The 15,706-nt window shown below is 38.7% G+C and overlaps 1 protein-coding gene across 1 annotated transcript in view; it reads left to right on the top strand.

The window, feature by feature from the left end:
* macrod2 (mono-ADP ribosylhydrolase 2) overlaps positions 1-13,580 on the top strand; it is a 466,505-nt gene extending 452,925 nt beyond the window's left edge. Inside the window, exons 16-18 of the mRNA XM_088012960.1 lie at positions 8,960-8,995; positions 10,329-10,397; positions 12,432-13,580. Of these exons, the coding sequence (XP_087869086.1) occupies positions 8,960-8,995; positions 10,329-10,397; positions 12,432-12,454 (128 nt within the window). The 3' untranslated portion in view covers positions 12,455-13,580. The remainder of the gene's footprint in view (positions 1-8,959; positions 8,996-10,328; positions 10,398-12,431) is intronic.
* Positions 13,581-15,706: the final 2,126 nt, after the last annotated feature.

Below are 15,706 nucleotides of genomic sequence, written 5' to 3'. Positions count from 1 at the left end.
AGCCTGAGGACAATTTAATGCCTGAGCCACTAGAGCTAAAGTTGAGATACAACACTTCTATGAGACCCAGACATGGGAGGCTGGATTTTTTTAATCCTTATCCTCTTGAATTACCATACTTCAGATACACAACAATTTATTGTATTTCCCCAGTTTCCTCTAAATGTGTAGTGTGGTAAGTTAGTGTGTAAACTAGGGTTGTCTCATCACCATCATTGGGCAGGCTATTGCTGTGAAGCTAATATTTAAACAGATATTGTTAGCTTATGTCGACTGGAGGGTTTACTGCTTCACTGTGGCAGATAAAGGAGCCTTAAGTGGCTCTTAAGCGTCACTGTCATAACGTTACAGTGTTCTATGTTAACCTGCTGTGAGATGCTGGATTGTTTCTGAAGCCTTTTTCCACAGCCTCTGGGATCTTACCTGGTGTGTTAGATCTCATGCTCAGGTCTATGATTTGGTCATATAAACCACTTGAACGTTCTGTACATCCCATGCATACTTGCACCTTGTTTCTTAAGTCCTCACACTCTAAAAGGAGCATTTTCCTGAAACATCTTTTGATTATTTTAGTGTTTTACTACAAATCTTGACCTGGTAACATGTGAACGCTGTGTTCCAAAAGTTTCAATCAGTCAGTTAGTGAGAAAAGAAATAATTTACATTTTATGTCTATTGTATTAGCTCTGAATTCTAGGTCAGGAAATCAAAAAATGTTTATTTTCCTACAGTGGAGAAATTCACTTGGTGATTTATGTATTTGCTTGGATTCATTGAGATGCAAAAAATGAAATCAGTCTTCATCTTTCTAACAATTACTGATTTTAATTCTAGTTATTTGTATACTGTACACCCACTTTATAATAAATGCCACCTCAAGGCGTTAATATTGGAGTTGCATAATATGAGTAAAACATGTAATATGCAATAGTCAACCAGTGATGATGTCTTTCTACCTATAGTGAGAAATTTATAATATCCATCTCAACAGCATTGACATTTCACTGAGAAAAGTTGCATCTGGCAACAGCAGCTCTTTTAGCAATGAAACTAATTAGTTTAGTTTCATTGCTGGTAATGAACTACAGTTTCTTTCAGAAATATAAATATTTTTTTTCTCCAGTTCATTATGTTCATTATGCCATATGTTGATTTATTTTTTTATCCTTGTGTTCAACGATATTCTGTAAACAAAAAAAAGAAAAAGATCCTTTGTAACCTCTCTGCAAACGTTAGATTTAGATTGAACTGTATTAGTTCATGAAGCCTGGTTTTTGCCAGTTTTTTTATATATTTTCCACTGTTTTGTAGTTTCAGGTAAATTGTGAAAATGTAAAAGGAGAGAAGTAGTTTGTTCTTACATAAAAACTAGCCTGCAAAAAACCCAATCCCCATCATGTCAAGAGGATATGGTGTTAAGTTCTGTGTGGTATATTGGAAAGTTATGGTTGGTCATCAAATTCATATTGTTAAAAACAGATACTGCTTTAAGATAATTTCCATGAGATGTCTTAATTATCCAAAGAAAGCTGCCTGTCTCCGTTTCAAACTCCACTAGAGACATATTCACTCAGTGCTTTTGTCGGGTCGATCCGTCAGCCCGTTTTCTCGCTGACCTTTCACTGACAGACAGATGCTTTTCCTGGGTTTTTGTTTTCTCTACAGTGTAGACTTGTGTTTTGATTATATTGACCAGTCCAATCTATGATCTAATTTAGACACCTTGAGGTGTCTTTACAAAAATAAAAAAAAATAGACACAACACCTAAAACCGGCAAACATGCTTGCTCGTCATGGTCCCCCAGCAGTGGTGCGTCCCATTTTAATCTATCACCGTGGTTCGCCACGTCGTGCAGTGCCAGATTCACTGTTCCCCAGCAAGACGGTCTCTGCCTTCATGTAAGAAACCACAAAAGGTATTGAAAACAGCAGCGGGCAGCTGCCTTGCAGCGGACCCTCTGGCAGCGCGGGGGGAGTCTAAAGATTATGTAAAGTATTTCAGTGAGTGATGAGAGCAGAGCAGGCCACCACTGACAGCAGGTTTAGCAGGTATGTAGGTCACACACAGGGAGGCCTCTTTTGCATTATTCCCTTCCATGTCTATTTTTGTGTTTTCTCCGTTCACTCCTTCACTTAATCAGCTCCTCACTTATTCCTTTCATCTCCTGGTATCTCGGTGCTCCGACTCCTGTTTTAATCTCTTCAGTTGTCTCCTTACACACCGTGGTGGCTGTCTCACGCTACTTTGGATGAAGTGGGGAATAATAAAGATTTTTTTAAAAATTAAAAAAGGAATTGACAGACACTGCCAACTAGAGCATTTTTCCAGCTTTTTTTTTTGTTTTGTTTTTTTACGCAGGGCAGTTGGTGTGTTATTAAAGTCATGCCATTGGTCATTTTCTTCTAATTTTCTTTTATTGTTAGCTGCAGCATATTTTCCTTCCTTCCACCGCTTGCTGCCCTCTAATCATCTTTGCTTTCCTCTGAGTGGGAGCTTAACCCCAAAGCAGATGGTGTCCTGTTCTCTTTTTCTCCTTATTCAAAGTGCTTTTTGTTTTCTCATCTTGTCAAGCATGGCTCAGGGTTGTGTAATAAGCTTGGGTCTTTTCAGCGTGTTTAGAGGACCCTGACCCAACTTGGAGCCACCCCACCACAACCACCACCACTGCAAGGTTACCCAAACCCACAGGGGTGCACAATGCTACTTAGTGTCTACAACCCCTTGGCCTTTTCTTAAGGAGAAGAAAGCCGGAATATTAATGAAGACTCTTGGCTTTTTCAGGAGGATAACAGTGGAGAGGGGGCAGTCACAGTGTTTACTGAACAGACTTGTTTTCATCTCCACGGCCCGCAGGTCACAGCTCAGTGCTCTTTAATTGGCTTAGATTGTCAGACAGTGTTCTACCTCAAAGAAGAGAAAACTCCAGCTATCCAATACTGACACACCTCCCTTTCTCACAAATATCCTATTTTTCCTCCCCCTCCCATCCTGTTTTGGGAGAATCAGCTCATGCAGTTAAGCTCTTTCCACAAGCCTGCACTACAAATTTAACATTAACATATGAACATAGGCTGCTTTCCACATTTACCAGCTCATTAGTTCTTTTGGTTGGGCAATTGAGGTCTGCTGTTTTGCTTCAGTAGGGATGTCTTTGATTATTTTTGTAGTAGGCTTGCCAGGCCCAAAGCTGTTAGTCCATGTAAAGTTCAATGAGAGATGCTTTGATACTTCTTTAATACACATGGTTTAATACGGAGCAGACCAGAGGCTCTAAAGACCACCCGGTTTACGTGCTGAAATTAGTCTTGCTCTCATTTAATTCAGTCTGTTTACTAGGTTTGTACAGTCTTAAAAAAAATTAGCAAAACTGTGGGATTGAATTTTAGTATTCACCAGGTCAGAATATGTGTGAAGTAATTATAAAAAAACGTATCACACATCTGTCAATCCTCCATCTTATTTATAGTCAATGGTGTTTGCTGGTTCTATATTCAACATTTGAGCAGAGTCTGCAAAAACCACAAGTGAACTTTTGCATCTGTACTTTAATAGCAGTTTTAAAACTATAAAAACTGTTATGAAAACATGAAGGAGTTCAGTATTTAGCATAATGAAAAACTGGTTTATCAAATTGAATAGTCTGGTACAATAATTTAGTACAAATTTAATCCTATGCACTGGGAATGCAACGAAGTAAAATTCAGATTGTTTTTTGTTCTTCACTGTACTCTGAATTTTCCCTGTGGAGGTTATTAAAGTATATTCATCCATCCATCCATTATGATACATGCTTATCTCACAGAGGTTGCGAGGGATGCCGGTTCCTATCTCCAGGTCGCCAGTCCATAGCAACAAAGTATATTCATTCATTCCATAATAAAGTATATTCTAACTCAGTCCAATCCAAATTACAATATGAAGCAGTGAAATTTTATTTAACATTTACTGTCAGTTGGTAAAACATTATTCAGTCTATGGAAGCTCAGACAACTGAATTTGTAGCAATCCTTTCTTCTGAAAAAGTTATCTTCATTTTGTGGAAATAAAGCTTCGACAGGTAGTGCTGCCGGCCTTGATAGTTTCTTTCTTTATTTCTCAGAACGCCCTCCAGGTGCCTAATAAAACCCACAAAACAGAGCTTACTCTGGTGAGATAGAAATACTTTGTATTCACTGAAGGAGATTTAATCTGTAAATGGACCTATCAGATGATATCCATTGCTCAGTGTAAGAAGTAAGCAGTGAATGGTTTTTAGCTTCTTCCTGAGCTGAGACTGTGATAGGTCATGTTCATTGTTTGACTGCGAACGGCTGGACACCTGTGTGATCTTCTGGAGATCAAATCTTCCAGACCGGTTCGCACGGCATGTCAAAACCATGGCTCTGGGATCAAATGAAGGGGAAAAAAAATTATCCTGGGGAACTGACTCTGCAAGGTACAGATGTCTCCACACCTCCATTGATTATTTTTTCCAACCCTATTCTTTTACTGTTAAAGAAGGATAGTTGAATAAATGTCACTGAGGTGTCATGTGGCTGTAGGACAAAGAGAACATCCTCTTCTACCCAAAGGGTCCCATCTGGAACATTAAGCAAAGTCGGCTTCCAGTTTGTTAACGGTGGTGTGACAGATGAGATTTGATTATGATGAGAAATAAACGGGGATTTTGCCAAACAAAGGCGGCCACTATTCAAATATCTGTTTTTCATACAAAACTTTTACTTGCTTCTGTCTATTTATTTTAGATCTAAAGAGATTTTCTACTGTAACACATTGTTGTTGTGCAGAACACTAACGCTGACCAACAAAACGCTAACTACCCCTTGTCTAATAAATGAATGGAGGGTAAGGGGATGTAATTTTCTGCTTGTCTGCAGATGAGGGTGACTTATGCCCAACTCTCTTCCTTCCTGTCCTCCTCTTCTGTGTGGAAATGTGAGCACATGCACATTTCCTCTCCTCCTGAAGGCTGGAACTGATATGAAGTGCTAAAGATAGTAAAGGTTTCCTAATCATTCTAGAGTTTTTGTTTTCAACTCTGTGACCTACAGTGGATTTAATAAATCTTAATACCCCTTATATCTCTGAATCTTTGTTTTGCTGGTAGAAACTCCAATGTGTTCTATTGGGATTTTATGTGTTAGACCAGGTGTGTCCGCCTCCCATCCTCAAGAGTCAATATGTCCAACATACCTTAATCAAATGGCTGAATTACCTCTTCAGCATGAAGTCCTGCTAATGACCCACTTAGTTGAGTCAGGTCTCTTACTGCAGTGATGCATCCAGACATTGCAGGACACTAGACTTCATGGACTGCAGTTTGACACTTAAGTGTTAAACCAACAGAAAGTAGTGCATGATTGTGAAGTGGAAGGAATAGGATACATTGTTTTTAATATTTTTTGAAGTAGAAATTTGAAAAGCGTGGCATGCCGTTTTATTCAGCCCCCCTGGGTGAATAAACCACCATTTGCTTCCCAAGTGTTTTTGAATGTCCCCAACAGCCTTGAAGTGTCAGATTATCAAGTATGCTCCATCTTGTCACATGGATAAGTTTGGATCAAATACATGTCATTGTAACTCTAGCAAAATGCACACCCATTATGGTCAAAGAGCTTACATTGCCTCTGCAAGGCTGTGCATGGTGGCGCCGTGCACAGCACCTCTGCATTGTCATCCATCAAAATTATAACCTAGAAGTCCTATTTTTTGCAGGATGCTGGAGCACATATGGAGTCCGTCTACAAAGATCATACCATTCCAACAGGAAAGTCTATCAGCACAGCAGCTGTATTTTCAAAATAATTCACTAAGACAAACTACATTTACTTGAAATACTAGCTATAGTAATGAACATATGGGTATATTTATACAGATATGCTGTTGGCATGTATCATTTATGGCGATGCATGCACACAAAATGTGGCTTTAATGCTAAAGGCTTTAATGTGTGCAGAAAAGATGCATGCGTGTAAATCCTGGGTTAGGTTTTGTGAATTTATTACTATTTATGCGAGTCCTCATAGCTACGCGTATGCTTAACTGGTTGGTCTGATCTTTATTTAAGGGAATCAGAATCAGTGTGATTGACCAAATGTTAACATTACCAGAGGTAAGAATGTTTATTCGGTCTAGGTTTTGAACTCCGTATCACAGTGGCACTGTCAGATATATGGAATCAGATCAAATAATCTTGTAAACATTTTTGTTTCAGCAGCTATGAAGCAGAAACAGGATGTGTGAGTTTTCAGAAACAGTGATGTAATGTCTCCTCGGCCTCCTACAGACGAACTTACTTCAGCGTGCTGTTTTTCTCATCTTCCCTTGCCCTCTCAACACTGTGCCTCTCCTTCACCATAATCTTGACGGAGGCCAGTTTTTTCTTTCTCCCCCCATCTTGTTTATGTGTTTGCCACAGCAAACTCCCAGATCTTTTTCTAAATGATAGCCTCTCCACTCTCAGCTCACAGGAGCCAAATTAGAGAGTGAGACAGAACTACGTTCCAAGCTTCAGGCAGGCAGTGGGAGGCTGGGGCCACAATCAGCTGAAACTGTGGAGCTTTTTTTTTGTTTTGTTTTGATTACTGTCGGATATTAGAGGAGCAGGATGCTACCTTAGCACCAAGACTGTACTGTTATTACCTTGGAGGGAAGATGTTAGAAGTGTGTGGAATGAAGCGAGTGCTTTAGTGAGCTCCTTCCTTGAGCTCCCTGCTTTTGTGTTGCAGGCTTTGTTCTTACATCAAGCAACTTCACACGTCCCACTTCCAGTTTTCTTTAAAGATGAAGCTATTTACCTGAATATAATAAAAAAGGAGATATTTTGTGGAACCCAAGTAAATCTGTTACACAGAGTGAATTATTTCAAACCTCCTTACTTTAATTTTGATGATTATGGTTTAAAGATGATGTAAACCCAACCCATTTGGTGAGTTAGAGAATTAGAGTATTACATAAGGTAAATAAAAATTTTGTTCATTTCTATGCACATAATACTGGTCCTCTAGAGTCTTAGACTTTGATTTCCAAATGAGACGTAAACTTTACTTTCATGTGAAAAGAGAGAATTAGACCATTGAGCAACAGCCCGGTTCTTTTTCTCCTCAGCCCAGGTAAGACACCTGTAGCCCATGTGTAGGAAAGCAACCAGCTTCTTTAGCAATCTCCTTGTCTTACCTTTTTTATAAAGCGTGTCAATGACTGTCTTCTGGACATCTGTCCAATCAACAGTTGGCCGGATGATTGTGTCCGACTGACCCAGACCAAGAGACTAATTAGAGGCTGAGTAAACTCAGTGTATTGAGTTAATCACTGTCGATTAATGTGACATCATAAGTCACATTATGATTACGGTTACTTGTAACCGTTTTGCAATTTTCAAAATTTCTGACACCACATGTTGAGTTTTAATTATTTGTAAATCATAATTGTGAAGTACAAAATGATATCCATGGTTTTCAAAAAAGATTTACAATTTAATAGTCGAAAATGTATTCTGTCCTTTGTGTTTGTGTACCTTTTGTCTAAAAGCTGGCATAAATAAGTTGGTCAAATATTATGTTTTACAAATTGAGCCAAAAGTTTAAAGTGCCTTCATCCATATGTTGAGTTTTTATGTCAGAGGTTTTCTTCCTCCCCATAATGGACAGATTTGTGCCTTGCATAAGTAAATTCAGTCCCGTCAACAGATTCTCCCTCCTGGGCTCCGTCTCTGAAGCTTCTCCAGAGAGACCATGGGTTTCATGGTTGCAGGTTTAATAACTTCTTCCTTGATTTTCATGTTGATGACTTATGCAAAGGTTCTGCATCTCTGAAGGCTATTTACAAATTAGGTGCCTTATAAATTGGTTACCCAGGGTTTTATTTAGGGATGCCTGGTTATGTCTGATATTCAGAGTATGAATTAGTCATTAAAAGTCAAAACCAAAGACCAAGAAGAATTTTTGGAGGAAAAGGGGCTCAGTGAAAAAGAAAACTAAGCACAAACAAGTATGCATAGTCTAAACTACAAGAACAAACATGTAAACATCGAAAATATTCCTTTTTACTCTCTGTTTAAGGATGATATTTTGCCTCGTGGGCAGTTCAATGTCTCAGATTAAAAGGCATAAAGCTATACAAAGGCTCAGACTGTTGTTGCTTCATCCTTCCTGCTTCTCAGCAGTACTTCTGTCCCTCTGGTGTCTACAAAAGGAAAAGTTTATGCTGAAATATTGCAACAGATTAAATACAAAAAAAGAGTGTGTTTTCTTCTTTTTATGGACGTCTTCAGAACAGCCACGGAAACAAAGACTAATGTTGCCTACATGTGCTTTTTTTAAAGGTGGCATGGTATTTAAATCCAAAGCTGTAAGGATCACCAGGAACCTCCTTTTTTTTTACCAACTTCGTAAATGACCTTGACTGCAGACATACAGAATGATGACTTGTTTTGGATCCTGCACATTCTTCTATTATGTTTAAGCAGTTGTATTTGTTTACATTATCACAAGCCTGCCTGGGGAGAGCGGGTTATTTTTGTGGCGTGCTTTGTTGGGATGATTGTTGTTCCAAAGAAGGAAATGCGGAGGTTTGCTCAGGGAGCGACGATAAAGGAGTTTTGTGACTACAAAGGTAACAAGTAGGATAGAGAAGAGGGGGAAAGGATGTTTGTAGGGGAAGGGGAGGAGGGTCTCTAGCTGCCTTACAGGGATGGCAGCCTGTAATTAATTTTGCATGAGTCTTTCTCCCATTGTGTGTTTGTTTTGTTCTTTTTTTGTGAAGTATAACTCTTTAGGAAGGCAGTGAGTTTTCAGGGATGAGAGAAAGCATTGGGTCAGAAGTGTGAAGCTGCCATAAAGTCCTTGGACTAAAAATAAATTGGAACAGCAGCTTGCAAGCAGAATGATTTCAGACAATGATTAACGTTAATACCTGAGTAAAGGCAATGTCTACATCAATATCTGCTCTGCATTACAGATTCCTCTGAACCCAACGCTGGCACCAGCAACGGCGGTGAGTAGTGATGCTAAACACTTTGTGTAATCAGCCCAACACAAAAGGAGAGGAGGTAGAAAAAGAATACGCAGTGTTCAAAAATCATTCACAAGTTCAAATCTGAAAAGTTTGGCCTGTATTTAGTTCAATTTACGCTACCGTAAATAGCATGTTCAACTCATCATCCTGAATACACTATCCCTTATAACTTTAAATTTGCTGTGAGGTGCTTTTTTTAAGAGAAAGGGATTGAGGTTCACCTTCCAGTATGACAGTAACATTAAACAGCCCAAGTATGCAAAAAAGGTTCATATCAAAGCCCTAGTATAACACCAATAAAGTCTGAGGCAAGCCTTGAAAGGTATTACTCACACACTTTCCTTCGATCCTGAACTATTTTGCAAAGAAGAGTGGACATAAATTTCAGTCCAATCATATAAACTAATTCAAACTCAATTTAATTTTGTTAGTTTTCTGTTGAAGGAAACCATGCAGATTGCATAGAGTCATTGACTTGAAGCATTCATTCCCCCTGAACAGGTCTGTGGCGGCAGCAGAAAAGGAAAAACTCCCTCTAGCGACCGTCTGCAGCGACCTTTAGACAGAGCAAATACACAGAAACAAACAGAAGAAAGGATCAAAGTGTACTTTCTATGTTAAAGAAAAGTGGACATTTAAAGGCAGAATAGTGACTCCTACAGTGGCTTCATCTAGAAGAGAAATGCAGCTAAGCAGATGAACTAGGAACTCATTTTCTTTAGGGTTTCTTTAGAAAAGCTCAGTAGCTATCTCTAGGAAAATGACAGACTTGGCATATAATGAGGTGACTTCTAAACTTGGTTGCACCTGATTTCATTTACCAGCATCAGAGTAAAGAGGTTCAATTAAAACGGATGCCATATTTTCCAGGTTTTATTTGTAATAATATGTATAACTATGTATCATTTTCTTCCCTTCCATGACTGCATCTTACTTTCTGTTGGTCTGTAGCATAAAATCCAGATAAAATACATTTAATGTTTTGGTAAAAGTGAAGAAGCTAAGAGGGATCGTCTACTACCGACAGCCACTCGGTTTCTTCTTGCAACTTCCCTTTCTACTTACTAATTCACACCACATGACGGTACATATTAGCATTCAGTATATGTGGAAGCTGCTGAAACTGTTTTTATGATAAAGAATGTAGTTTTGTGAAGGAGGAACACTACCTTTAATCTTTAGCCTTAGACAGATGCATGAACTATAAATTTGCTCAGGCTGATTCTGAAGCTTTGGTGAGCATATGCTCTTGAGGTATGTTGCAGGTTTTCTTTGCTTACAACCCTTTCCCCCCCATTTTCTGTTCTCTTAGAGGATATAAAACCTGTTGAGAATCCAGAAGAATCTTCTTCGACAAAACCTGAAGACCCAAAGCCCAAAGGTAAGGGCACGGAGGAAACATTAACAACCTCTCGCGGGCTCATGCACATCTCTATTTTTAAGAGGGTTCCTATTAGTGGCCACAGCCACTGAATTAAAATTCAGTTTATTCAGAGAATCCTGAGCTATGTGCAGGAAATTGTTGCCTGGGTTCATCCCCCCTGCATCAGTTTTCCTCCCCGTCTGTCTCCATCTTCCCGTCTCTGTAGGGGAGTGCAGGCCATTTGTACGTGCTCCTCCAGGGCCAAATGCATTTGTAACTCCACTCAACCCATTTCAGGTCTGCGGTGTTAACCCTGATATCTCGACACACAAGTGTCGGCACGTCTTTGGAGATTGAGTGTGATAAATTACCTGAAAACCCGACCATCGGACGTTTAATAAATCAACTGCAAAATGTATATTATTTTAACATGCAGTGACCGCAGTGGTAGTAATCATGCCAATAAATCATGTTTGATAAGGGTACTGTGCCACTGTTATTCTCAGATTTCTATCAAAGTTTTGGTCCAATTGCATAGCATTTGTATATTGACACATTTACATTTCTATCACTGGAAATGTATTTTGTTTTTTTTTTGTTTTTTTCTTTTCCATTCAGGAGAATTGTTAAGCCAGAAATAGGGACTTGGGTATTGCAAAGAGGAGTTTCCAGGTAGAGGGGAAAAAAAAGAAACACAAGTATCTGCTATGAACAGATTGTTGGGTTTGAATAAATAGGACAGAGTAGCAGCATATGAAATAAGTTGGCAGAGACACACGTGGCGGTGTAGAAAGGGAAAGCTTTAACAATGCCAGACAAAGCGTCAGGGAAGAAAAAGGTTGTTGTCTAACAAGCGTAAAGATCACGGTGGGATGCTTTATTATGAATCTGGTCAGCATAGACTGTTCTTTTTAATCAGCTAGAGTACAACTTAGGAGAATCACAACAGGCTGTCCTCTTTTCTGAGTCCAGGTAATGGATTATTTCAGCTTCACTAAAGGTTAAGATAGAGAAATGGAACGGCCTCTCAATTTCAGATTGAATTTTGCCTAAATTTTGGGTTTTGATGCAGAATATTTTGATCTGAACCACGTTGACTCGGCTATACCTGTAATTTGATAAGTATGTTTTAATTCGGCACTCCAATGCAGCCCAAAACTAAGGCCCACAGTGGGAGAGGATGGGGGGGATATCTCTATATATGTTTGACTATCGTTTATCTATTCCTAACAAATAACTTAGGATATATTTAGGACACCAAATATATCCTAAAATTCATCATTTAGCATAGTGGAACTGTCTATGAATTACTGCAGAAGTCAATATAAAACTATAAACATGACATCAGTTATTATAAAAAAAAAAAAAAGATTAGGGTTAGCCCTCGACACAAAGGCCAGTTTTGCCTCATTTTTGCAGCCACTCTGATCTTTTCCTATTCTGGTATTTGATCATTTTAAATAAAAAAAAACATATTGCAAACTTGAGAAAGCTGAGCAGTATGACTTAAAACTGAGTAAATGTATGAAAGCATGACTGACCTTTTTCCCCTGTTTATTTCAGCATCATAACAGGTTAGGATGTTAAATATCAAACAGTAAGAAGTTTGATATTTATACTCATTTTGTATACATTTTAGTGGCCTTGCAGTATAAAATTCTGAGTGGCAGCAAAAAGGGGGCAAGACTATGACGTGTGTCGAGGAGACTCATTTTGAAATAACTGTTTTCGGGTATCTGAAATAGTGTGATGAGAGTTTTTATATCAAGCACACAATAAAGATGAAATTGCCAATAAGTTTGTATAGCAACAAAAACGTAATGACACTGGCAAATAGAGTCATGACCTAAGGAAAAAGTAAACAACAAATAAACATATTTTTGGCACATTGGTAATATGAAATGTAAGGCCTAATTCACAAAATAAATGTAATCAGTTACAATTTTTTTTAAAGTATATATTTTTAAAATGTTAATTTTTTAAGAATGGAAATTAAAACTTAAGCACGGTATTTGACAGTATTTTCACGTCCCATTTTAATTTTCTGTCCAGAATCTGCTGAGAACAAAGAATGACCTACTGAGAGGAGAACAATCAACCTCATCTGACAGCCAGTAAACTGTGCAAAGGCCAACCCCACTGGTGTCAGACGGGTCCATGTCAGAATGGGCTCTGACACTGGCCCAGGACAACCAGAAACTTCACATGATGCTCACAACCCCAACTTTAATTAGCTCTCCACCTTTTAATTCTTCCCTGAAGTATGTATGTACTGTATGTAAATGTATGTATGTACAAAACCTTGCTATAGGACTTGAACATATCAACCAGAAAAGAAGAGCCATACCTCACTGTGTGTTAGTCATCCATCATTTTGCCAGCAGGGTGCAAAGAGACGAACCAGGTTCAAGTGTTTATTTGCTAAAAGCCACTGTGAGAGCTCGGTCAAGCTGTCAGAGGGCAGCAGCCGCAGCTCCTACATGTTGACACTCCTGACTGGATGAGGCTTAACATCAACCTTTTTGTTCCTACAATTCCAACTTGGCAATATACAGGTTCATGTTCTGCATTTATGGGGCTTTTAGATTGCACCGTTGGTGCAGCGCCAAGTCAAATCAGCCAATAACTGCAAGGCAACGTGCCATTCCCTGGCAACTCATGTGTTAACATCCCAGATCACACAAACCAGGATGCGGCCGTCTCTTGACAAATTGATTAGCCCTTTTTTTTTCCTCCCCCTGTTTTCTTCGCCTTTTCCAGTGCATGCCAGAAAATTGCTTTGAATTTCACTGTCATAAAAAAAAAAGAACTAGCCCTCTTCACTTTTGCTTGTCTTCTTTCCAGATTGTTTATAATTGTACGGGAAGGAATCTGCCTTATTTCATATCAGACAAAAAATAATGGTATCAGACTTTAGGAGGAGGGCCAAGTATGATTTTATGCTTGTGTTTTGCTTGCAGATGATTTGTATTTTTAATTACATCACAATGGCTATTGCCTGTTGTTAAACATTTCTTGTTTTATTGGGTTGAAATTAAAATGGTTTTACTTTCTTTTAATCGTTAGCTAATTATTTTGGGTGGTGCCATGCTAAAGAACAGATGAATTACAGTTCTATGAAATGAAATGATGATGCCTTCATACTTTGATGTTTGCTTTGCTAAACTATAACAGAAACAACTAATAAAGTTTAAATTCAAAGCCCTGTGTCAGCTTATAATGCTCATTGTGTCATTTTGGTTTCGTCATGACCTGCTGTGTGTTTTAGACCAGGAAATTCTTAGTAAGAATGGAAGTATTTTGAAAAATGCAACCAGAAGTTAATCAGCAGGAAATCAATATCCAGGCATTAATTTTAGCGTTTCCTAATGACTAATCTCTCCACGAGTGTTCACTAGCAGAAAAATTATTTGCTCAATTGAATCTTATTAAAAACACTTTTTGTTCTTTGTTAGAATGCATTACCAGATGAGAATCTCCTGAAACTTTGGGTTTTATTTAGTTTTGATCTGTCGATCACCGGTTAGAGCAGAGGTTCCCAAACTGTGGGGCACGCCCCCTAGGGCGCCGTCTGGATAAAAAAAAAAAACATTAACACTGTATGCGTTGGGTTTTTACCTTAGAATGGTCAACTCTGTTATTCCTATGTCAATTTTATCAGCAGTTAAAACTGTTTAATCCGTTTTTAACGTGCTGGGTTTACACCTGTGCGGCAGTGAAGGAGACCTGCTGCTGCTGTGCAGAGCTGCACAGGTTTGTGTTAGAATCATGGCAGCAAAACGCAAAGAACTTTTCACAGTTTTTCGCAACTAACCAGAAAAAGTTTGGGAACCACTGGGTTAGAGTAATTCATGGGGGAAAAAATGGCTTCCTGCAGTGTCTTATTGATCGATAAAAGACAAAAGTTTTCAAAAATCCTATTTTGTTTTTCTCTTTGCATTCATAAATGGGGACAACCAGAGTTGAAGTGCATGTTCCTGGTAGAGGTATTTACTTTGTTAATATGTTTGAAAGTTAATTAATAAAAACGATCCCGGATACAAGATGCGGATGAGATGGTGGTTTGAGCGCCAAAGGCAACAGACTGACAGCCAGAAGGCTGAAAACTTCAAAGTGAAGCAAGGCGACGACTGACGCTCTGTTTCGGCATGAAAGCTTCTCTTTAAAAAAAAAAAAAAACACATCCCTTTGTCAGCTATTAGCATAAAGTTTTCAACTAGTTGGGTTCATTATTTCTAAAAAATCTTTATACCCATGCACTTTTCCCTTTAACATTTGTTCGCTACAACATGCAGAACTCCTGCTGTTTTAGGTGTCGGTACTCAAGAGGAAGGGTCCTTTATTGCACTAACCAACTTTCTCACAGGTTTACACCAACAAGTACATGATGAGATCAAGTTCAGCCCAAGATGACAACCAAAACAACAGAAAGCTGCTAAATGCTTTATGCAGGACACTCTACAGTAAGTGGCAGTAAGCCACAGACTCGTGATGTGGTTTAGCTCCATAATTTTTAATCAGTTATAAAGTCTGATATTTGGAGCATATCAACCAAGTTTAGTCTGTAAGCTACAAAAATTGCTTTGAAGGGTAATAGACTGGGTAAAACAAATGAGACTGCTACATGTACATCTAATACAAAACAAAATACAGAAGTAAAGGCTGTTCAAGCTCAGTTAGAGACGGAAAGTCATAGCCGACATCTGTCCTCCAGGCATTTAGATACAGTGTATAAAATGGCAATCTTATTTCCCTCACATTAAGTCTACCCATTTGCATCTGGATTTCCTTCAAGATTCTCACAACAGTTTTCTCTAATCATGGTCCATTCCTCCCTCTCAGAACAGGTGGAACTGGGTCAGGTTGCTTACAGAGACCTTTTTATTTCTAGCTAGAAATTCTTACGTTGTGGCGGCCACTCCAAGACACTGACTGTTTTATTCTTGGGCCACTCTGTAACTAATTTGGCTGCATGCTTAAGGTCATTTCCCATTTAGAAGATCCATTTGTGACCAAGCGTTAACTTCCTGGCTGACGTCTTCAGATGTTGCTTCAGTATTACCTAATGTTCTTTCCTCATCACACCATCTATTTTGTAGATTTGCTGCCAGTTTGCCCTGCAGCAAATCTCCCCCACTAAATGATGCTGCCAACTCTGTTAGCAGGCTTATGAGCTTCTCTATCTTTCCTTTAAAAGCAGCAATAGTTCTAATGGCACACTTAAATTTTGGTTTAAGTTTGACCACAGAACAGCTCTCCAAAAAAAATAAGTTTTTTGCCCTTGAGTGGTTTGGAAAAATCTAATCTGGCTTTCTATGTAGCCTTTG

This window comes from Poecilia mexicana, unplaced genomic scaffold, assembly GCF_051168715.1.
Source record: "Poecilia mexicana isolate PSO_F unplaced genomic scaffold, ASM5116871v1 scaffold_15, whole genome shotgun sequence".
In the NCBI taxonomy this organism is placed as follows: domain Eukaryota; kingdom Metazoa; phylum Chordata; class Actinopteri; order Cyprinodontiformes; family Poeciliidae; genus Poecilia; species Poecilia mexicana.
Note: the sequence above shows the minus strand (reverse complement) of the source record. Positions and strands in the feature narration are given on the sequence as shown.